We start from the raw sequence: 24,174 nt of genomic DNA on the forward strand, positions 1-24,174 counted from the left end.
CAGAGGAAGTGGACGGACGACTCGGCAAGACAGGAGTTTGTTTTGGAAACGGTTCACTCCACACCTACTTTGCCCTTTAGCGCATCATCCCCCCCTATTCCAAACCTCTGAATATTCCTTTTCAGCCAGTTCCTCCATCACTGCTGCTTCGCCACATTTATTTTCTATATGTCTACATTTTATTTTCACCAAGTTTTTTTATCTAATCAGTTCATAATCACTTGCGTTTAAACAAGAGTTTTTCAAAAATAGAAGTATTGAATATCAGCATGGTATCATTGAATGTTTCTTGCATACAAGTTTCAAGCTACAAATCATTGTTTTACACTAAAATGAGCTCTCTCAAAAACTAAAGTTTTCTGAAAGTTTTATTTAAGGAACCATCCGATGAACAACGCTGAGCCCTTGTTGTGTTGAAAGCAAACACCTGCTGGCTGATGTGATCAAACTGAGATGCTATAAAGTTTTCCTCCTCTGGGGACTGTTCCTGTTGCACAAAACATGTCTCTTAATGGTCGTAATGCTCAGTGGACCCTGCAGCCAAATCGCCCATTACTTGTGCGCTGGATAGTTTCTAGCTGGCTGACTCCATGTTCTGACGCTGCTGTTCTCTACAGACACCCAGAATCCTCTTTGTCAGCTCGGTCCTCGTCTCCTGTGCTCGGTCCTTCAGGTGCGGGCCTGGATGTGACGGTCAGCTGCCAGCGGTGGCCTGGTTTCACACCTTGGCTGCTGCTGCCGCCCGCCCCCCTCCGGCACACGGCAGCCCGGGGAACCACAGGCCACCAGGCTGGCGCCAGCCCGTGCGGCTTGCAGCAGGGCAGCTGGCTCGATCAATACCTCTGCATTTCCTGTCCATTTGCTCAGGTCTCTTCATTAATAATTACTGCTTGGCGGAGCTTGAATGCGCTCGCCGGCTGGGCCAAGGGGAGAGACTACGTGACCTTTCCCCGCCCCTGGGTCGACTTGGAACGCGTACGCAGGAATGGGGACGGACATAATAAGGAAACATAGATGACATTGGTGCTGATCCATACCATCTCTCTCCCTCCTGTGGAGTGGATATCACGCCAAACCCCGTTAGGAAAAGACCTTCTTTTTTCACTTTTGCAGCTGTGCTTATCAGTAGCAGCAGACACCTGGCAGAACATGACTTTGGGAAACCTTTACAACCGGATTGGAGCTGCTGTCTTCTGTTTGGCAAACACCCGATACAACCAGTAGCTACGGCTTCTGCCCCATCGGAGGTGTGCAGGGACGTGCGGGGTGAACCTGGGAGAAGTTGTGTTACAAGATGCACAGCTTCATGGCACATTATCCAGATAAATTACAATCCTGCAAAACATCGTGAATTGCGTTCTGCTTGGAATGTGTCTTCCTTGATGAACCAGGTGGTAATAAAACGGGCAAGTTTTTAGATGCAGCTTGGCGGGATTCTTTCTCCAGAGGAAAGGAGAGGTAGGGTATGTATCCGAGCACAACACAACGCACGACACAATGCTGAAGTAATGGGCTTTTCTTCCTTTTAATGATGACCATTTATGGGTATAGCCCATGCTTTGCACGCCGGCATCCAGTACAGAGCAGAGCAGTTTCTCCAGACATGAGAAAGTTGATTTGTCTCAACTGTTCAGTGGTTCTCGTCCTGTTACCTTTGCAGACAAGACGTGTGTGTGTGTGTGTGTGTGTGTGTGTGTGTGTGTGTGTCCAGCTCAAAATCGGGTGATGGCGGAGGCGATGTTCTCCAAGGCGGATCGAGCTTCGGAGGAGGGGAAAACCTGGATGGCCTCCAGAGCCCTGTTGCCATGGTAACGGCATAAGTCCACCGCTGAGCTCACGCCTTTCTCCGACTTCACTGCTGCCAAAAGCTGCCAGGGGGGAGGAGGGGGGGCGGAGGGGGGGGGGGGGGGGGGGGTGGAAACACAAGTTAGCGTTGCTCCCGTGGCCGACTGTTGTGAGGCGCGGCAAAGTCGGCCCACACTTAAAGCGACCGGGTGGTGTGGAAGCACAAAGAAACCAACTGAATTGCCATTGTGTGACACGATCATGGAGGCAGCTTATCATTATCATTTCATATCATTTCAGAGTTTTATCTTGGCCGGGGAAAAAGGCAGATGTTGGACTCGGACATGTTGCAGCCTCCTTATTATGGCACCAGATCACAAGAGGCAGCTTTTGCTGCGGTCGGGGTAGTAAATTAAACTGAGGTGCAAAGTGGGCATATGAGACTGTACTACCCAACCACGCAATAGCGTTAGCAATTACCTTTATTCATTTTGTTAGGCAGTCAATTTGTGATTGATTTGATTTTTATTTTAGTTTAAAAGAAAACTGCACTCTCAAAAAGAGTTCTTGAGAAAGTGTGTAGATGTGTACACAAAGCCTCGCACGTCAACACACACACACACACACACAACAACATATACATTTCATACACAAAGAAGTGGAAAACATGGAGTCCGATCCGCCCAACCAGCAACTTAAGGATTCCGACTGAGTGAATGTGGGCGTCTCCTCGCGTCTCGCTGGCGGTGTGTTTACCTCATGAATTCAGAGGTGGAAATCCCCACCGGCGTTACTTCTTTTTAAAAAATGAAAATGTCAAACTTTTTTTCTTTTCACTTACATTTTACAATGTCTAATATCTTAAGTCTTTCATTCAACAACAACCGAAGACTTCAGCCAACCGTGTCTCCTCCTCCCCCTTTCTTGTTTTGTAGGTGACAAAACTATTGATATCTTGAATATCTACTTTGACCCAATCTGGATTGTAGTTTGATCATTCAATTATTTTTTATCATTTTAATTCTTTGGGTTGTTTTCTAATCGGGCTAATACACTTTTGAATGAATCGAAGCAATGTTTGACACCCCATGGGTCCCACGGGCTTTCTTTTCCCTCCCCCAAAACCCCGTCCCTGCCCACTGTCCCGCTCTCATCTCTCCTTCCCCTCAGCTCTCTCCCAGGTCTGCTGAAGGAGATTCTCTCACAAGGCCACTGTCTCAGAGCCTGAGTGTCTCCTCCACAAATAGGCCTTGGTAACCAATCCTTCCTGCTCTGGTTTCAGACGGGACCAGATAACCCCCACGACACCACCGGACCCCTCCTCTGTAGCTTTGCTCTCTTCTTGCACCCCGTCGTCGTCCCTCACACATTGACTTTGGGAGGCTCACGTCTCAACTTTGATCTGGGTTACGTGAGAAGACGCCCCGTTCCTCTGTGATGGTCGGTCGCATGCCGCGCCGGTGAGCATACAGCAACATGCAGAATTAAAACAACTGTTTTATTTAGAGATGCAACAACAAGCGGCACATAAAGTAGTGGGCTTACCTTTGAGTAATCCAGCTGGTTCCTCAGTGTTGTGGCCTTGCAAAGAGAACAGAGGGGAAGGTTGCCTTTACATTGCAATCATAAACTCTTCAAAGCAAATCAAGGGACAAGTTTATGAAACTAAAGAACCTGGAGAATTTTGGAAAAAAAACACTATTTGTTTTTGATAATCAATACTCATTTGGAATTCTCAATTGGAAAAAAAATGTGAGACGATGTGCAGAGGAAACGTGGGGATTGTTAAAGTAAGCAGGTGAGCACCAACATCTGCAAGAACCAACGCTTGCCGAGACATTTCAGTGGGGGCCGCTCGTACCTGCTGCAGCTGCTGACGCCATCTCTCCTGGCCGACGACCTGCCGGTGGAAAAGCACCGGGGCGGCGCTCAGACTGAACGACGCCGGCTCTCCCGCGTCGCTCTTCACAAACGGCTGCAGGTCAGAGTTCAGCTGCGGGGGAGACGGAGCGCGTCGGCCAGTTAGATGACAGATGGCAAATGGGGCCGAGCTCCTACTCGGTGACTCCCGGGCGCCCATTACAGAGCATAAACAGGTGAGCGTGCGCGCTCTGCCTACGTAACGAGCCGCTGGCCCGATGAGCGCGCTCTCGTCCTGCGTCCCGAATTCCCTCGTAGCTCCTGAGGCCAGCAGACTGGCAGCTGCAGACAAACTCACCAGGCCCAGAGGCATCTAACCGGTGACTTCTGACCTCTCTGTGAACCTTGAGCAGTCATATAAATAAATAAATAAATAAATAAATAAATATGTATGTGTCTTGATTACTGCCAGAAAAGAATCTACAAGGGAACGGTTATATCCCCAAAAAGTTGTATATTTCTTATATATTTTATATGAGAATCAGCTACGATGTGAAAAGGACACACTCGTCAAAAGACAGACTGTTGTTGAACCAAAATAAGGCCACGTTGTGAAGAGGGAGATGTTTCGCTAGTTCATTTTTTAAACCAGTAAGAGAGCGGTGGTCAGGAGGGACAGCGACCACATTAAAGCCGCGGAAACTACCACGTCTTCAGGCCCCGCCAGGACGGAAGGCCTGCCTCGCTTTGGCTGGATATGGACCGTTCTAGTGTTTCCCCATCACTCATAGCAAGACGATGATTTTAAAAAAAAGGGGATTTTTGTGCCTGTGATCAAACCCCCAATAAGTAGCCCCCTGTGGTGGAAGTCACCAGTCATTGATTTGACCAACGTCCCTGCTATTGTGTGGGTGGGACGGTCGGACGGGACTCACCTTGTGGCCCAGCGATATGTGCTTGCCGTACTTGAAGGCCAAACTTTGGGACCCCTTGTCGTGGTTGGCGAGCTCCAAGGCAGCTTGACAGCTCTTGGCCAGCAGCGCCCCGTGCGACAGGAAGGCGCGGTCCTCCCACGCCGCCGCGTCGACGCCGGCGTTCTCCTGCAGGGCAAACACAGGCAGAGACGCCGCGGGTCCTGAGCCCTCACTGCTTCTACTTTGCCACTTTAAAGAAGGTTCCCACAGAGCCCATCAGAAGTAATTCAACTATCACACCAGAGACCTCCGTTTGTTGAGATATGGAGGACTGAAAAGGTGAATCTATGTTAATTAATCCTCAGGCGTTTTTCAAAGAAGAATGAAAACTTGAACTGGCAGTAACTCGGTGCCAGCAGCTCAGTGAAATGACAACAAAGGCCACAAAAGCTTTGGCTACAGCGGCATACTTGTAGGTCAAGTGCTTCTGGTCACTCATGTCGGATATTTTTGGGGTCACAGTGGTGTACCTCAGTAGTACTGTTGTTCTCGCTGTAGATCCCTTGAACCACATCGCCGATGGCACTCGAGATCAGTTCCACAACCTGCCAAACACATTGGAAACACCAGACGTTTGGGTCAGAAGGACGATCCTTAAGCATTATCAGAAGATCCAACTGTACAGTACGATGACACGGCATCTCCTGATTGGTAAGACAGAGCTGGAAATCTGAGGTGAGAAGAGGTTTGGAAACCAGGTGAACTGCCACTAACTGCGTCCACTTATCTTCTGGGAAGCCGACCAAGGCTCCCCTTCATTCAATACACTGTATTAATAGAGAAGTCGTCTCCATGGAGACAGGTCCGGTCAGGGGATCGTGATGTCCAGAGAGCAGAGCGGTTATCACAGATAGAACGACGCAAGAGAAAAACAACTGGAAACGAGGATGATTACTTCCTCCCATTCCACCGTTTTCAAGTCAATCCGTACGGCGCTCAGGGGGAAAACAAGCTGCTTTTGGGAAACAGATGAGAAAAAATAAGACATTTAAAAAAACAGGCAACGACTAAAAACATAGATACACATTGAGGGTCTGAACAATTTAAGTTTAAGACTGCAGTTGCTCATTTCCTCTTGCAGGGGGCATGCATGACTACATTTGAGCTGACGCGCACACACAGCGGGGTCCTTTTCCACCACCACAGAGAAGCTGCGTCTTTCCAAGTCAAGGTTCCAAATGCGGACCCGATGAAAGAGTGAAGTCAGTCTCTCCTCCGCAGGACTGAGGTTACATTTAGAGCTCCTTCAGCTCACCCCAGACACCCTTGGTTGGTCAGAACCGTCTGGTGACGCTGGCTCGCCCCGCGCTGCCCTACGGGTAACCAAATCCTCCGGGGGAAAATATTGAGGAAACCCGAGCTTTCGCCCGCAGACCTGAAAGGACAATGTGCCTACAGTGTTACCAGATGTGGTGTCTCTGCCTGCCCTGGGAAGCGGGGGCCAGTGGTGGGCTTTTTTTGGAAAGTATCAGATAAGCTCCCCCCCCCCCTTACTCCATTCCCAAATCCAGCCAGATCGTGTTTTGCCGACAGGTCTGAGAGGGGTGAGAGGGGGGCTGGGGTAAACCGGAGGGCCACAGTGAGATTACTTTACAATTTATAACAGTAGCGGCACGGGCTTCCTCTCAAGGCCTCCACACATGATCTCAAATCGCTCGCACGGACTTGACGGGAAAAAAAAAAAAAGTAAGAAAAGTTTGAAAAGGTGAAAGAACTCTTCCGTTCTCCTGTGTATGAAGACGATGCACGACAATGACCGCGCACAGAGAATACAACCACGCACACTGTGGAGCCGGCGGGGTCATAAATATACGACAATCAGCAGATTGAATGTGGTTTCTTTTTCACGAGTAGCTGAACCAGAGTGGATGCAGCACCAGAATCATTTCCAGGTCCATATTTGCTTTTCTCAAGGTAGAGCAACATGAGAGGTTGTAGTATCCCATCTTCCCAAAAGTAAACAAGAGCCCATTGCAGTCGGTATCATTGTCTTTCAGTTATCTCATTCCCCTCCTCCTCCTTCTCCTCCTTCTTCACGAAGCAGTGACGAACAGCTTTCCCAAAAGCACAGCCAGATATGAGCATCAGCTGTGGTTTGCCCTCTGTTCATTTTGTTTTGCTAACCTTTTCAACCATGAGAAACTGCCGGCTATCGGATGTCCGTCCCCTTATTACTCTTAAAAGAAAAAAGGGCCACTTTGGGGGACGTTTCCTGTGGCTGCGTCGGATTACAGTCTCCCTCCCTGTAAACAGCGCGGGGACTGATAGTTTCGCCCATCGTCTGTGTGCTGTTTTGGTGCCACTTGAGTTTTGAGCGCCATCGGTCTCCTCGACAATGAACCGCGCTGCAAGAGGGACCAATTTTCCGACATGCTCGCTGTGAATGACCGCTTAATGGGATTAAATCCTCATTAGCTCAACTCATCAGCAGACCCGCCATCATTTCATTCCCAGTGTCGTTGTTTCTTCTCCATCCTTTCAGGGAAACAACAGTATCAACTTTATTACTGTAATCTGCTGCACAGCCACAGATTGACAATTATCGCTCATAGCACTGTTGCATCCTAATGGAAGCTAATTAGCTCTGAAAAGGAAGCGCCACACCTTTAAAATGAGCTTTCATTCAGAAAAGGAAATGTTGGTTGCTTGTAACTCCCGCTACAGTTTTTTTTTTAATCCCACACGAGAAACACCGCGGACGTCGCTTACGTCCTATTTTGGGAAGGCGACATAAAGCCAGACTGCCGCGTGCTGCATCCAAAGCTTTAGGGAAGGAGGAAAGGGCCGGGGGAGGGGGGGAGGAAGGGAGGGAGAGAGAGAGAGCTAGAGGGTTATTTTGATCCGACCGGGCGACCGCATTCTGACGGAGCAGCGTGGTGACAGCATCTGTCAGCGAGGGGCTACCAGGTCCCGCAGCAGATAGGATCTGAGCTGCACTTACGGGACCCGGGACCCCCCCCCCCCACCACCACTGAAAACCAAATACGAAAGGCCGCCATGGTGCCCACGTCTACGGCGTCTCCCGCACCACCACGCTGATGTGGAGGCCGGCCTCAGAGGTGTTTACTATTTACTTTATGAGTGTGAGGAGGATGATCATCACCAGGCCGCAAACAGGAAATGCCGACAGGGCTCAATACCACACAGAACGCCACGCCGTTCGGAGCATGCGACCCATGCACGCTAAGCTGCAGAGATTTAGACAAAATAAAAAAAACAGAGGTATTGCCGGTCGGGTGAAGAGGGCGTTTGCACTGCTCACAAATCAGCTGTGGGAGCCCTGCAGTATATAATCACTGCGGGCGTGAGATGTTGAGGGTGGATGTGCTGGAGAGAAGACGTGAGGCTCAGGACGGACACGTGGACATCTGTGCAGCTCGTATTAGGACCGATCAGGGCAGATGCCTCAAGGGGCTACGGTTGGTTTTGACGGACAGACCTTTGTGTTATTCAGTTGAGCGAGTCCGGTGCAGGCGTTGGCCAGGAGGAAGTCGCCGCTCAGGACCGCCATCTTATTCCCAAACTCCATGTCCTTCAGCGGGCCGTCTGAGTCCGTCCACCCCTTCAGATCGACAATCCCACGATGCACCAGGAACGCCGTGTGGATCAACTCGGTGATTTCTGCCAAGTGTCGCTGGCTATGAAACACAAAGAACAAAAGGAGAAACATTACATTCCCTCGCTTTTCCCACAGCTTTTAAGAGAGGCGTTCCAGAGGCTTGACGGTTAGAGAGCTTTTTGACAGAAACCGTTTCATTGTTTTTATTCCGGCGAAATATGCTGGTTGGGAAACTCATTCACGGCACCACGTACTGGTGTGCTCACCACAAAAGGATCAATCGGGGATTTATACGGTTTAATTTTGAGCAAAAACATCTTTTCAGTCAGTAAAATGCAATATTCACATTGTGGAGTCGTGTTTTTTTTCATTTATTCATTTGACTTCACTACACACCACAGCTCCTCAGGGATCATCACAGTTCATTCAACTGCTATCCCACACATTAACACAGTAGACCACTTAAAATAATAAATTATTGTGCATCTCAAAAAAGAGACAATAGATATCTACAATTTGATTTAAAAACCTTTCAAGTTAAAATCAGCGTACTCAAGGGCACGAACCAGCCCGTATGTCAGACGTCTTGATGCACAGCGTGTCGGGAGGCTTGCGTTAAAAAAAGAAATTAAAACTCATCATTAACAAATAAAAGCCATTCTTGATTAAGAGAGCGAAGACATAAAAGTGGCCTTTGAATAGAGCCTTTCAGAGCAGCCTCAGGGAGGATATAATCAAATGTTGATTCAGCCGTTGGTGGGGGATAATTAGGCCCCTCTCCATATGGAAGGAGCTCGCCGCGCTGCGACAGGAGGGATCCATCCACACAGGGTCGGGTGCGCTGATAGCCACTTACGACCTTCTTTCAGCCACTGTGAGAACCTGATGAGCCCGTCGTCTGCCTTGAGCTCCAACCCCTTTCTGCACGCACACACACACACACACACACACACACCTCGCAGCCAGGTAATTGTCGTGTTCAACGCCGGCGTGGAAAAGATGTGATTAAAATTCAATAATGTAATCTATTTCGCCTCTCAATCACATCCATTGTCTGGCTGGTTCCTCAGCTCGCTGACGCAGAGCAACAACACCGTCGCCCCGAATGAGAATTAATAAAGTTCAGGATTCGAAATAAGTGGAAATTAATGGATTGGCGGACTGCGTGTTCTCGAGGCGCCTCGGCGTGACGACCATGCTCGGCCGGTTGCGTGGCTCGCTGTTACAGCAGGAGGGGGGCGGCAAGGAGCGCTGGCTGAGTCGGGGTCACAGAAAAACTAACGTTTTAGAGGTTTTGGCCAAATACAGAAAGACTGACCGCTTTGCTTGGTCGTTTACCTTGGAAACAAAAATTAATTGATAATCTGTGATGGACCCATCATCTGCTTACGCTTTGGGCTGATAACCCTTTTTAAGGGTTTTTTATAACCCTTTTTATTTCCACGTATGCAATAGTATCTCAATTGAATGAGAAGATTAAGAAACTTTTATTTATCATTCTATCATTATTAGAGGAGCAGTGCCCAATATGGACACAACCATCTATCCTCTGAGATATTTATATACCGTGCTGTAATATAGTACATTTTTTGGAGGAAGCCATGAGAAGCCAGCTATGGATGAGGGAACCAGATGGGGAGGCATTCTTTTGGCATATTCCCCAAATGATAAATCATGCCGCTTCATCACAATGATGCAAAAATCCCAAAGTAATGTTGTAAAATTGCCAGAAAGCTTTAGTTTCTTTAAAATGGCCTGACACATGTGTACACAAAGACGGATAACTGTGGGGGCATCAGTGATATTGAATTGTCCACCGGAGCAGATTTGACTATATGATCTTCCAGCATATATTGTGACATCTCCAGGCTGTAATTCATCGGGTGAATGGAGGGATCAGAAATCTATTGGTTTGGCTTCAATCGACCCTTTTAGCGGCAACACTTGTGTCAGCACAAAATATCAGCTAGGAAATATGAGGAAGTCAAAACCCTTGGAATTAGTTTGAATTTGGGGTCTCAAACCAGAATCAGTTGAGCGCCGGTGCATCCGCATGCTGAAGCTGCGCCTCCGCTAGCAGTCCTGATCCGTAACAGTAGAGCTTGGGGAGGAAAAAAGGGGGACAAGGGGGCCGGTGTATAAATAGCTTTGGTGCCCAGTTGCATAGCAACGGATGCCATCTTGCCGAGGTGCAACGCCCCTCACCACGCCCCTTGTCCTTACTGCTCTGTTCCATTTTCCTCCCTCTGCAGTCTGCCTTCACCATCAAACGCAGCAGATGTGAGTGCGTCCCCGGGCGTGATTTAAAGAGGCGGCCTGTCCATCAGCCCGGCGGCGCGATGTGTTCAGTGGCACGCTTTCATTTGTCACCAGAAATTGAGAGGTGTGGTGCATACGAGTTGCGCCTGTGTGTGTGTGTGTGCGTGTGTGCGCGTGTGTGTTATCGATCTATAGGTCCGTCCTTCCATCCATCCATCTATCACAGTTGGGCCTTTATGAATCATCAGTGTCAGGCAGCAAAGTGGGAAATGTTTTACAAATGCTGCCTGTCAGGAGGGAGGAGACCAACCCCCGGAGGTTTCAATCACCCCCACCACCAAACCCGCCCCAGCCCAACTCCCACCATTCCTCCATGTCCTCCATCAGATGTGCTAATGAGCTCAGGGAGGGAGGGGGGGGGGTCTGGTGGGTTGCAAGGGGGGAGAAAGCCAGAGAAGATAGTGCAAATGAGGTGATCAAGTCATGCTGTGTGTGTGTGTGTGTGTGTGTGTGTGTGTGTTTGGTCTATCCATCACACATGAGTGAGGGAATGCTGCACGTTGGACTCAGTGACCCGGTAGTGCCCGGTTATGACACGAGGCCAGTTTGGGAGAACTCCCCCTTGGCGAGAGACACGAGCCATGAAAGGCACTTCAAGCGCTTCCACGGCACCCGGGGTGATTCCAATTAGTTCTAATATTAGGATGTTCACGCACACACGCACGCGGCTCGCCAACACACGTGTGCCTTGTGTCGGCGGTAAAGAAAGACGCCTTTGAGGCAGCCGGTGCGCAGCCACGCCAAACACAGCAGTCACTTCTGGAAAGCGCTTGGCACGCATCCCCCCTTCAAGACCAAAGTTCAGCGTGGGACAAAACCCAACCGTTCACCCTGTGGGGGTGCTGGAGGAAAGTCAGAGTCCTCCCCTACATTAAGGCTGGCGCATGCTTCTGCGTCTGCGTCGACGCACTCGTTTCAATTCATGGTTCTAAAAGTGTTGCAAAGCAATTCACCTCCAGAACAACAGGTGGAGTAACGTGTTTTTGTTGAAGACGACCTAGAGAGTCACGTCTTTGTGTGTGGAAGTCGTTGGTTTGTTTATTTATCATAGACTTTATTGCCTCGTGCATCGCCACTGCTGCTTTCCATCGCGGACACATTTGTCCCGTATTTTCCTCCACGACTTTGTGCACCTCTCGACCAGCACACCGACGTTTGCGGAGATCTTCCTCCATGAATCCAACCCGCCAATGACGGCTTGTATACGCGGCCATATTTACGCATTTCTTCCAACAAAAGTTCTTCAATCTGATCCGTTCTGTCGTAAACATTCTTCGTTTTAATAATGGCGGTATTGTGCTATGAAAACGGAAATGTGAGACTCCGTAAAGGACGTAGTTAGCGGACCAATCGCAGCCTGGTGCGCTGCGGGAGGCTTAGGCCTAGAAAAATGGGTCGACACACGCAAGGAGGTGTGAAAAGGCGCGCAAGGGACGCACAAGGGGGTCTTGTGTCTGCGTCGCTCTGAAAACGCAGAAGCATAAACTAGGCTTTAGGCATCAGGGATCCATCCTCTGAGGAACACGAATGTCTGAACTAATCTAAATAAGAAAAAGTACAAACATTCCATCTTGTAACTATGGTTATATCGCCCTCACATTCCATCATATTCGCTGATGATTTAGTGCTTCATCTACAGGAATTTATACAGATGATAACCACAAAGGATAAGACAGAATAACCTGTTACCCAGATTTGATGTCACTATTCCTCCCTGTGCAGCTGATGGATGTAACAGATGGATTCGCTCCGCTCGCTGTGCATATTTAAGGACCTACAAAGCAATGTATCACATGTGGACTGCCCCCCGTTTTCTGCGGCCTGTGTGTGGTTACTGACAGGAACCAGTGGCTGCAGCCTACGGCCTGGTGGAGAGCCAGCTGCGGTGCGGTGTGGCCATGGAGCCGTGAGAAGGGTTTGTGGAAACCATTTACCCTCAAAGGCGTAACATTCTTTGTGTCTATCGTGTTCATGCAGTAGCAGACATTACACTTCAGCGCCGAGCAGTCAGGTGAGGAAGGGGGACAAACCGCAGCCAGAAGGACTTCCTACCGGAAGGTCCACGGGCGTTCGATGGATCTAATTTGCGATGGAGGGAACACAGTTTGTCCAGTACCTCGGGTAGATGCCGCTGACCATGTCCTGAGGCAGGAGGTCGGAGGCCGCGTGGCTCGGCCCCGCCGCTTTCGACATCAGCAGTACGATCAGCCCCCGGGTCTGGAGGTTGCTCCTGCTGTCGTAGACGTAGCCCCTGAGAAGAAACAACGTCCGTATAGGTTAAAGTGCAGACACGGAGAGCGTCTTCATCCAGCCGCGTGAACAACTTTTTCCTCGTAGTGACGCTGAGGTCGCCACCGTGTTCGCAGGCCGCCGCGACGCGCCGCCTGGTCCGACCGCTCTAAGCCGGCTACGGACTGTGAGGACTTGAAAAGAAAAAGGAAGCAACGTGTAGCATTGGTGTTTCTAACATCTTTCCAGACACCCTGCTGCCATCTGTTGTTGCAGAGCCCGGCTCCAGTTACACCTGCTCCCACCGCGCCGCCCCGTTTTAATGAGCAATGTTTAAGAGGCCGGTAACAGCTTGAACACATTCGCCGCCGCAGGAGAAAGCTGTGTGGTTTAAATAGTGGAAAAGAATTAACGTCGGCCAACATATTACACCTAGAGCGTGTCGCTCTTTCTCCTTTGTGCTGAAAAAAATAAAAACATGCAGTCAGTGATTTCCAAAGAAGGTGCTTGTGTGCGGCGGCGTGAAGGCTGCGTTACACGCTGTTGGTTCCAATAAAGCTTCACAAATAATTTGGGAATTGATTACTACTTGAGAGACTGACTCAAAACGCCTAACAAGTGACTTGAGTCAAAGGGTGATGAAATGCTGTATGGAGAGGAGCAATTCGCTGTTAAGCTCCTATGAGAGAGGCCTTTGAGCCTTTGTTAATAGGAGAATATTGATTATAGCGGCTTTATTATGTACACATGTTAAAGTTATCCATTTGAAAGGGAACAAAGCAACGGAAACGCTACTGCGACACAACACACATTGTTCTCCATGTGAGCGGACTGTTGAGCTCAACAAACACAGGAATATAATTGATAAGTTTACTGCGGTGGGACTTCACACGGGCAGAAACGCACCCAGTAGACGGGGCATCGTCCGGGGGCGGCCGCCTGCGTGGTGGGCAGATTAAATATCTTTTTGGTCTCTCTGGGGAGCAGTTAGACAGAGCACCTCTAATCCCGTCCCTATGGGAGCCCCTTGTGCCATGAATCACGCTCTCGTTAGGGGCTCCGAGGCAGACAGGCGGCCACGCCTCCACCCCCCCCCCCTCCACCCTCTCCGCTCCCAGACCGCCACCTCCAACAGCCCACACTCTCTGACCCACCCCTGCACCACATGGGGGAGGTGGAGGAACCCGAAGCAGAAAGAGAGTGGTTGCTCGAGATAAAGCGTGACGAGAGGGAGGCGACCAGAGATGGATGGAGGGAAGAGAGGCCAGACAGGAATGAGAATGCCAGAGAACATGACGACAAAAGAAAAGAAACACGCACACACACACACACACACACACACACACACACACACACACACACACACACACACACACACACACACAGGTGATTCAGTGTTCCGATGCTGAAAGGGAGAAAAATATCCCGAAGCTTTGTTCTTTTCAAAAAAGTCATATATTATATATATATATATATTATATAAAATATAAAATATATATATATATTATATATATATATATATATATTAATTGTATATAAAGACTCATTTTGGTCCCCAAAAACGATTATAATTACGATACGGTTGACATCATGCAGGGCCGCCTTTCATCACAGATTTAATGTCACTTTAAATTTTTGCTCAATCAGGAGAAAAAGCCTGATGAACCAAAAACCGGCTACAAATCACACAAAAAAAGAAGAAAAAAAGACAATAAAGCTTCTCTCCTCCCGGGGAGTCCAGTTTATCCGGTGGCCTGGTGTTGGCGGATGATTAATATTTATGTCACTAGCCACACCAGCACACATCAATCAATCACAACCGCCCTCCCGCAAAGGGGTGGGGCAAAGATGACGGGGGAGAGAGAGCGAGAGCGAGAGAAATGGCCTGCTGTCATTTTAAAAAGGGTTGTGAACAGGTCACCACGCCTCCTACTCTGCAACTGCTGCGCAGGAATTTTAGGAACATCAGACACCGTGTGCAGGGGCTGGAGGCAATGCAGGCAAATGTATGACCTCACGTGTGTGTGTGTGTGTGTGTGTACGTGTGCGCGTGTGTTGGCGTATTGATCCTCTGTCTGTTTTTTAAGTACTGAGAGAAGAATGAATGTGGCCGATACGCTCGCATCTTTCTTGAGGACCGGATGCATCCGACGTGTTCGAGTCTAGTGAGCATTGCAGATAAAGCTACATCATTTAGAAACGGTCATGATCAGTTTATTACAACCTTCTGCACTTGATTCTCACAGTTCCACAACGTACAGCAGGTGGCTTTCTCTATGGCGAGGGAATGGTCCACTACAACAGTGATAGAAAAATGGCCCTGATAAAAAGAGCTGGTGGTGGAGCAGGAGGACACCAGGATGCCAAAGTGCTTCTGTCCCCGCGACTCTCCCTTTAAACCAAGCCACTGTACGTCTTAGACCGGAGACCATCTTTGATGGCAGCCTTCACTTATGTGCACAATGTGGCCCAAATGAACCGGGCTAGACTCCATTTAAAACTAATCGCAATGAGAAGCGCATCGATCGAGGTATCGACGACGGGGCTGGAGATTGCAGAGGGGAAACGGTGAGGGAAAAAGAAAAAGCGCCGGGAGGAAACACAAGTCGAAGTCTCAAGGACTGTCCTTAAAGCAAGTTAAGTTTCTCCTCCCGGGCCGCGGTCCCCGTCGCGGTAACTCCAGACTTTGGGGCAAAGCTCGCTGAGCGGCTGTTTTTTGAGAATGAAAGGAAAGGGAGCACCGACACCCGACTCCACGAGGGTCTGCCTGTCTGCTATTATGGATATTTTTATCCGCCGCGCGTCTAAGGCGGAGACGCAGTGGGGAAATACGAACCAGCCAACCCGAGCTGACAGTGAGGAGTCAGACTGTCAAGAGGTCTGCTACACCCCCCCCCCTCCCTCCCCCCTCTACAACACCCAAATGGATTGTCATATCAGATTCAGGTGTATAGGTTATTACACCCTTGGGCTCCGGTTTCCAACACACCCGTCTGGCTTGAGTTTGAGGACTCGCTCTTCTCGGTGCTCCGAGTCCCTGATTTCTTGGATGAAAACATGAGGAACCTGCAGGCTGCTGCCACCCTGAAGCCACTGGACCCGATTTGGAACATGTGACCCATTCTGGCGCCTCCACTTAGCGGTTGCATCACAAATCCGCTCAAACGTAGTTAAATGCTGGATGTGAAAACCAATGGATGCCATGGCCGTACATCGGTTTGGTGCACCTAGTGAGACGCTTTCTACCCTAAAAAGAAGTGACTGTAACACGGTCACATTTTCCCCTTTAATGCAGGTGGTACAACGAATGGAAAGATGCAGGAGTTCTGTGTAAAAAAGTTCACTGCCGTACACAGAATGTTCTTTTGCAATTCCGGGCCCAGTCTCCTCGTGAGGAAGTATTTAGTTTAAATGGCAGCAGTTTTACTTGATGTAGTTGTTCACTGCTACTGAGTGACTGTAATTAATTACAGGCACTGTGCTTTGTGATACTTTAAACCTCTACTGCACCACATTTCAGAAAGAATTATTGGATGATTCTTACTTAAAAAAACATTATTCATACAAGTTGTTGGAAAAACTGCAATGTTTCCCCTTTGTCAGTATTACTTAGACGACAGGAAGTCTGTTCTCTTCCACACGGAGGCACCTTGTGTTCTGGGTCAGCTGATGATCAAGATGAAGAACTTGACATGACACATGACACTGTGTATGTTGACTATTCTGTCTCCGGTTTGCAAACATTATTTAATAAATGTTTAATAAATAATAAAATGTAATTATCCAGTGTTCGAATTATCCGAAGAAAAGACAGCCAATTTATAAACGTCTCCCAAAGACTGCTAGCTGATAAAAACGAGCCCAAGCAAACTCAAATTTCTCAGAAAATCTGATTACTCTGCACTAAAGTGCTTACTACAATGAGTAAACACTCAGTACTTCTCGTTTGTATACGACTCATTCACACAAAAGTATTCAAAACCCCTTCGGTTATTTTATACTATATTGAATTACCAGAAAAACCAGCTTTATCGTGACATACGTTGTTTTTGAGATATGACATTTTGATAATATATCCCCAGCCGAGGCACCAAATGATACAGATGGTTTTGATTTGGATTCCCTGGAAGTAAACTTTGGTCATTTGTATTCATCGTATGCAACAATAGCAGACTGAGGGAAACATTTCAGCATATGAGCTGCGCTCATCCTCGTCTGATAAAGTCAGCACGTTTTTCAGACTTCATCTTACTTCCATTTATCACAATCCATTTATCACAAAAGTACTACATGCAATAGCGCGTCTGATCAGCAGATAAAGCCACAACACACATACTAACCCACAATGGGAGGGCTGAACAATGCATGTGGCAGGTTTCAAAGTTTGAGCTGGTGTCGTAAAACAGGAGCCACGGTGATTAAGATTAAACAAGGGTCTCAAGTTACAGTGAGCTCACATAATAATGCAACCACACACTTCTGAACCGTGACCCAATGTCACGTGCTTGTTTATGGTTATTCTCATCTTGTTCAGCACAACTTGTTCTGTTGTGTGTTGTGTGTCCCCCCCGGTTACCTCGCAGTGTTGAGCAGCGGGTGCTGCGTCCCGATGAGCTTGCGCACGTGCATGGCCACGTTGCTGAGCTCGTCGCTCAGCAGGCAGCGGAGACTCATGAAGGAGGTCGGGTACCCGACGAGCCTCTCCGCGTCCGACACCACTTTGCTCCAGTACGACGGCCCGGAGCCGGCCAGCAGGCTCTGCGTCCTCGGCTCCGGACAGGACGGAGCCCTGCGGCACAGTCGGCGCCACGTAGCGGGAAACATCTTCTCTCGGACTGAAATGTTTTTGTAGTTTGTGAAACAGTTGCTTACGGCGCCACTCGGGTACCTTCCACCATCTTCTGAACCGTGTCTCCAGAGTCACGCGCTAACGTTCTGACATGTTCTCAAATAAAAGCGCATTTGGTGAGTTTATTTAAGCGTACAATCTGCTATCAGAAAGAAACTAACATAATGTCACGGTGGGAGTAACCAGACGCTTCACAACACAAGTCCTGTCGTTTACTGCGAGCTGACATCTTGGAACACGTAATACGTTACGTCGTCCTCAACGCGATGACGTCTTACGTAAAATTCCGACAGGACGCGCCCCATTATATGAAGTAAGAGAGCACCTGGCGAAATTCCGTTACAAAATTAGACCCTTTTACGTTGAACGTAAGAACGTGACATGAGTCCGTTTAGATATTTCCTTATTGTCGCTGCTTTATTCGGCAACTATAACAAAAACAAAGTGTAGCTTTAGAAACATTTACAGTTAGTTCGTGCCTAGTTGTCCCAGTCCACGACTGGGAATGATTGAACAAACGTGATTGTGGAAATACAAAGCAGGTCAATTCATGTTTATTTACAAGTTTCCACAGTTGTATGTGTCACAACACTCACCAACTCAACAACTGTGAGCCAGTTGTGCTATTTAACCTATACTGTCCCGGCAGTAAAGAAGAGTTTACTTCTTTTTTTCAATCAATTACAAAATAGCTTGTTGAAAAATGACTAAATGATGTGATAGTCAAAAGAATGCATTGATTAAAAAAAAACGTAGTGATGCTTTGTCTTGAAAACAAAACTAAGTGAGGGGATCATATTTCGGGGCGGGCATAGATGGATTACATGGTACGGGCCTACGGATGATCTGATGCATTGGTAATCTTACGCTGTTAGAGAACAACTTTTATATCTCTTATACTTTGCTCTCATGAGATATTTATGGTTTCAATTAAATAGATCATTAAGTGGTGTGCACAATGGAAGTGTGAGTCAAAAGAGAGGTGCACTGCTTCAAGCACATGTGTCAGTAACAATGAAGTCCAGCCAACTAAGTTGTACAGAAACTTTGAATAATCGGGGAAACTTCAATAGCATCCTCCTCGTCTGCCGACAATATAATCAACGAGTCTCTAAACGTTACAAAAACAATAATTTCCTTTTACTAATAAGAATGCCTCACGAATCAATTGCTGTCAATGTCTTCATAACGCATCCCGAGACTAAAGTTGAGCTTAATTAAACTAATCCTCGTCATCGGCCCGCCATTCCTGCTTCAACACACATCTAAAACGTAGGGTTTATCTTCGATCCAACCCTCTCCTTTGAACGTCACATTAAGCAAATTACAAAAACTCCATCTGGAAACTTTTCCGTCTGTAAAACCTTCTCTGTCTGTGCCCCTCCCTCACCTCATCTGCCGTTGGACAATTTAAATGAATCAAGGCTGGGAATTTTAACTAAAATATTTCTTCTTGTTCTTTATGGCACAGCACTGCCTCAGTTTGCTCTTCATTCAATTGAGGCAGGGACATCATTGACATTTCCAGTGCCTGTTTAATATATTAAATATAGTTAAGAAAAATGCGTACTGAGACTCAACGCCTACGTGGGAACACTTTTGGATGCAACTCCGTCTTGATTCTCTTCCATCTCGTTATGTGTTTCTATTTCCAACGTCGTAGTAACTCCAACGCTGAGATAGAAAATTATTTAAATGTCAGATATAAAAAGAAAATTAACTATCCAATTATACCAACGTGTTTCAATTGTGAAAACCACCTTAATGTAATTCTATCCTTGTTACGATATGACAGTTTTAGAGCATCGGGAAATGCCCAGATAGCATTTCAATTCGAATCAACATTTTCAGTATTTTGCATCATACTCATTATTGCACATTGTGTCACCGGGAGCATTTCAGTTGCTTTAGGCCAAGCCGAGCTGCTGCAGCGATTTGTTGGTTTGCAAAGGCGGGAGCAGCACTGTAACGCACACGTCATCTCACCCTGACCCTGCATCATGGTTCACGGCTTCTGTTTTTCCACCGATTATCCTGCTCAAATGCTTGTCACAATGCCCCCCCCCCCCCTCGCCCCCGTGGCTGTCCAACCGACACCTTGTTGTAATTCCGTGGCCAGAGCACACAGATACAACAGGTAGAGCAAAAGTTACTTACACAGGTACCTGTAAATGTCTCATGACCCAGTTTTAGTGCTTATGTATATGTATAGTAAGTGAATGGCCTCGTTGCATAAAACTGTCAGAACATTGTCAGAACGTGTCATGCAAAAAGCATGTTGAAACGACAACATAAATCTGAATGCGTGTGGATTTAAAACTTGTGTAAGCACATGCTGATGTAAACATTATATTGTATAAGGTTTTGCCTGTCGTAGGATCAAAAAGGTCAGCATTTGGCTGTAGTATTTGGCTGTAGTACACAATTAACCAATCACCCCATTGGAAGGCAGCCATTTTTGCACTTGTTGCACTGGACAGAACTTTTTCTTATGTATATCAAAAGAGGACTAAACAACTGCATTTCTTTGTAGTGTTTTGTCTACTGATAATCAATTCAAATTGAACTTCGCAAGACAAATAAAGCTGTGGGTTTTTAAATCCCAGCAACATTCACTGACCTACACCGACTGACGTTGAGCAAGGCCCCGCTCTGGTCATCCTTAACCACAGCTGCTCTGGTCAACACTGACCTTTTTATGATCATTGAACTGCACACTGGAACGTCCAGACAAGGACATGTGGTTTGGAGACATGGAGTTTAAGTGTTTTAAGGACTGAAGCAGTGACGTCTGTGACCGGGAGAGAGACCAGTGCATATTGGTCACATGTCGGGGAGACACCCCTGAAGAGCAATGTGTAACTGGGGGACCGTGCGTGGGCACCTGTTTGCTGCCTGCAGACTGCCATCATGCGGGAATCAGCGCAGCGCTAAGCGGATGTGACCGCTTTGATTGCGCTCCGTGGGGAACGCGAGAAAAAAACCTCTGATCACCAACGCGTCATATAATGTTTCAGCGCATGCCCCTCCTCCTGTCTCGTTTTGCCCCCCCCCCCCCCTCCCCCCTCTCCCTCATTCAACCTCTCCTTTGACTCGCGGAGGCGGCTCGCCACTGGCGCACGGACCGCGGAGGATACGGCCAGAAGATGGCTGACTTAGCCGGGCACCGCAAACCCTCGGCGGGATCACCAGCGTCACACGGGCCGCTGAAAAGCCGCAAGACCTCCGCCGTCTGTCAACTGTAAACAGCAGCCGCTTGCCCCCCCCCCCCCCCCCCCCCCCTTCCCTCCCTCTCTCTCTCTCCCACCCCGTATCTCACCCCTCCTCACCGCAAATATTGACAGAAGTATCTCAGAGAAAACATGGCAGAGATGGAAAAAGAGGGCAGACCTCCGGAAAATAAAAGAAGCCGAAAACCAGCCCACCCGGTGAAAAGGGAAATAAATGAAGAGATGAAGGTAAAAAAACAACAACAACAAAAAAACGTGGTTGTGTTGCCCGCTTGCATGTGATTACGCGTGGAAGCAGATTGGTTGTGAGGAGCGTGCATGTCCGTGGAGGCTCCCCGCCGGGTTTCCTCCGTGGAAACCGACGACCCACTCAAGTGAAATTGGCTGCACGATAGTCAAACTTTGATTGATTATTATTATTTTTTGAAACGCCCCCGCTGGATGTGAGTCCGAGCCGCGCGCCGTGCCAGTGTCGCGCCTCGCACAATGGATGCGGCGCCCGCTCGCTGCCCCTGTAGTAAGTTTGGAGTCGGTGAGGCTGCCGCGCGCGTTCCCCGCCGCTTCGTGCCACAATCTCGCCTTTTCACGGCTCGCCCGGAGTTGATGGAAAATCCAGTGCGTCAGTGAAGGCGTCAACAGAGCCTCCACTATTACTACGACCGCTGGGAAAGTACGGCGCAACGGAGGGCATCCGATGTGCACGATTAGTGCGGATCGATAGCGTGTGTGTGTGTGTGTGTGTGCGGGAGGGGTGTGTGTGTGTGTGTGTGGGGGGGGGGGGGGGTGGTTAGGGTTGGGGGGGGCTGTGGTTTTTTAGCAGGTCTGAATGCGTGGGTTTGCCTGAGTTGAGGTGTGTGTTTATGTTTGTGTGCGTGTGCTGTCCAGAGGCGTGTTATCCAGATGTGCGTCCGTGAGCTTTACGCACTCTACAAGGAGCACATTGTCCCCTGTGTTCGGCCTGCAGCGCCCCCCCCCCCCCCCCCCCCCCCCATGTTCACCCCACACGTTGTTTCTATTCCTTATTTTGTATGTGGCTCGTTATGCACGTTATGATATTTGAGCCCCGCGCTCCGTGCGGAGAAAGAAAGTGTTCCTGACGTGTGTGTGTGTGTGTGTGTGTGTGTGTGTGTGTGTGTGTGCGTGTGTGTGCGTGTGAGAGAGAGGCGGGCTGTGTGTCCGCTTTGTCTCCATCTCTTCATTGTTTGTATACACATTTGTATGGAGACACACACGCACGCAGGGCTCCGCTGCTGCGGGCGGACACGTAGGTGATCACATCGGGGATCATTTGGGAAAAAATGAATAAAAAGATGAAATCATCAGAGGAGCAGCGAGGATGCTGCTTTGAGCGGACCCTGAACAAAAAACCCCTGCTGGAATAAAAGCTTCAATTACAGCCGCGTTCACGTGTCACCGCTTATTTTTTGTTCCTGTAAAACGAAAAGTGATGTTTATTTCAATGATGACTGTGTATATGCGTTGTTGCATGTTGATGCACGATTATTTAGCCTATTAAAACCATGCAATGTAACACTGTGCCGTGTTCCACCTCCTTGCAGCTGCTTGAGTTGACCTCATCTACTGCATCCTGAGAAAGGGCTTCTAATCATTTAGCAGAATAACACTTTGTTGGAGTGGAATTTTCTTTTTTTTTGATGAAATAAAAAATAAAATTGTAACGCTCCCCGTTTGAGAATAAATACAGTTAATACATCCTCCTGCTGTCTGGAAGGGAGGGAGTGGGGGTGGTGTTGTCAGTCAGCCACGGTCCCTCCATGGAGACATTTCCGTATTTCCGTACCAGGGGAGCACTTGAGCTGGTCTCACTGGAGCATTTAGAATGGATGAAATCTTTATAAGCATCATTTAGGCACAGCAGTGCTGTCCGTTCAGTTTTTATTCGGTCATTTGTGTCAGCAGTGGAGCAAAAAATGAAATGTCCTCTCTTCTAATCTATCAGATTTGCCAAGTAATTACTGCATGTCAGTCGCGGGTCAGACATGATGTTGTATTTGAAGGAAGTGGTTTTGCTGTTATTTAGGCACATTCAGTGATCTGTCGAATTGTGAATCTCGAGTTTTCAATATTACGGTCCAGCTACTCAACAAATATGTCAGCTTGTGGCACTTTTTATCTATGTGTCAGTACGAAACGCAGCAGACGCTGCGGCGCTGCTGGTGCGTGCAGGGGAAAACACCGCTCTCCCATGGCAACTCCAGTATCTCCCGTCAACGCCGGGGGAAGCTCTGCTGAAGGGAGCAGCAGATGTGGTTAAGGTGTCAAAACACTTTCAAAGGCTAAACATGTTCGATTGTAGCTCATTACGCGCCCTTGAATCTCAGCTCATATTGCACACACGCACACGGTGTTTCTCACACACAAGCGGCGGCGGCCAGTTTTATTTAGGAAAACACTGATTGACGGATAGAAGGTTGCTCTGGTCTCGTTCAGTGCCTTCGTTGTTATTCTGACTCTGGGAGTTGATAAGTCAGATGATGTAAAACAAATAGGGCCGTACAGGTGTGACATGATAAGATTACTGGTTGGCTGTGGGAGAACGTTGCAGCGAGACGCGGATCAGACTAAAGACTTGAAGCTGCTCAGCTGCCTGATGTCAACAGTTAAGCCTGTACGAGAAGTTTAACGCATTGATATCCTGTAGGAAAACTTCTTCAATTGCAAGGGCTCAGATGGAGAACAAAGTGACACAGTTCCTTCCCGCTCTCATCTTCAATATTTCAGGCCCGACCCCCCCCCCACACACACACCTTACGCATACACAAGCAAGAAAGACACACAATGTGCCCTTGTGGGGAGATCATACTCTGCAAAACCAAAGAGCCCGACAGTGTTTCCTTCGTATGACTCCTTAATGTGTGCCTGCGCGGTAAAATAAGCCTCGGTGAGTAATCGAGGACAAGGAGGAGGGGGCATCGGAAGGGATGTGAGAGGCTGGAGAGAGTGGGGTAAGAACAGTGGAGAAAGGAATGTATACAGCGCTGGGCTGGCTGAGCTGTAAAAACTGTAACCCGAGTGTCTCCCCACTGGCTCAGGTATCAAGGAAAGTAGAGGGAAATGAAAGCCGAGGAGAGGCAGAGGCAGAGGAGGAGAGAGGGAGCAGGGGAGTGGAAAAGTGGGGTATAGTGCAGGAGGCGAAGGGAAACTTGGCGCGTGGATTTGGGAATTTTATCACGGTCTATAGTGACCTGCTCTGGTTTCTAAGCGCAGGCCGGGTGTCCAATTCCCGCCATCATCGTTACCAAGAGCCCTGCTGGCCGCGACTGGGCCTCACTGGAGGCTTTAGATGTATTTTGTATGTACGCAGTACGCAGCAGGGAAGTGCAACCCGCAAATCTGTAGTGAAAGTAT

The 24,174-nt window shown here is 48.3% G+C and overlaps 2 protein-coding genes across 5 annotated transcripts in view; one reads left to right on the forward strand and one right to left on the reverse strand.

Moving 5' to 3' along the window:
• Positions 1 to 1,506: 1,506 nt before the first annotated feature.
• On the reverse strand, positions 1,507 to 17,848 carry pdss2 (prenyl (decaprenyl) diphosphate synthase, subunit 2). Its single transcript, XM_078089061.1, has 8 exons — positions 17,303 to 17,848; positions 12,614 to 12,748; positions 8,059 to 8,257; positions 5,090 to 5,164; positions 4,581 to 4,745; positions 3,647 to 3,778; positions 3,331 to 3,366; positions 1,507 to 1,868 (listed from the first exon to the last, which is right to left on the reverse strand). The coding sequence occupies exons 1-8, from the start codon at positions 17,548 to 17,550 to the stop codon at positions 1,713 to 1,715; spliced, it is 1,146 nt and encodes a 381-aa protein (XP_077945187.1). The 5' UTR covers positions 17,551 to 17,848; the 3' UTR covers positions 1,507 to 1,712.
• Positions 17,849 to 20,644: 2,796 nt separating this feature from the next.
• Positions 20,645 to 24,174, forward strand: part of sobpa (sine oculis binding protein homolog (Drosophila) a) — a 32,178-nt gene continuing 28,648 nt past the window's right edge. For all 4 annotated transcript variants that reach the window (XM_040199071.2, XM_040199073.2, XM_040199072.2 and 1 more), the window contains exon 1: positions 20,645 to 21,033. In XM_040199071.2, coding sequence (XP_040055005.2) covers positions 20,938 to 21,033 — 96 coding nt within the window. In that variant the 5' untranslated portion in view covers positions 20,645 to 20,937. The remainder of the gene's footprint in view (positions 21,034 to 24,174) is intronic.

The sequence above is a fragment of the Gasterosteus aculeatus genome, chromosome 15 (assembly GCF_964276395.1).
Source record: "Gasterosteus aculeatus chromosome 15, fGasAcu3.hap1.1, whole genome shotgun sequence".
Classification (NCBI taxonomy): Eukaryota; Metazoa; Chordata; class Actinopteri; order Perciformes; family Gasterosteidae; genus Gasterosteus; species Gasterosteus aculeatus.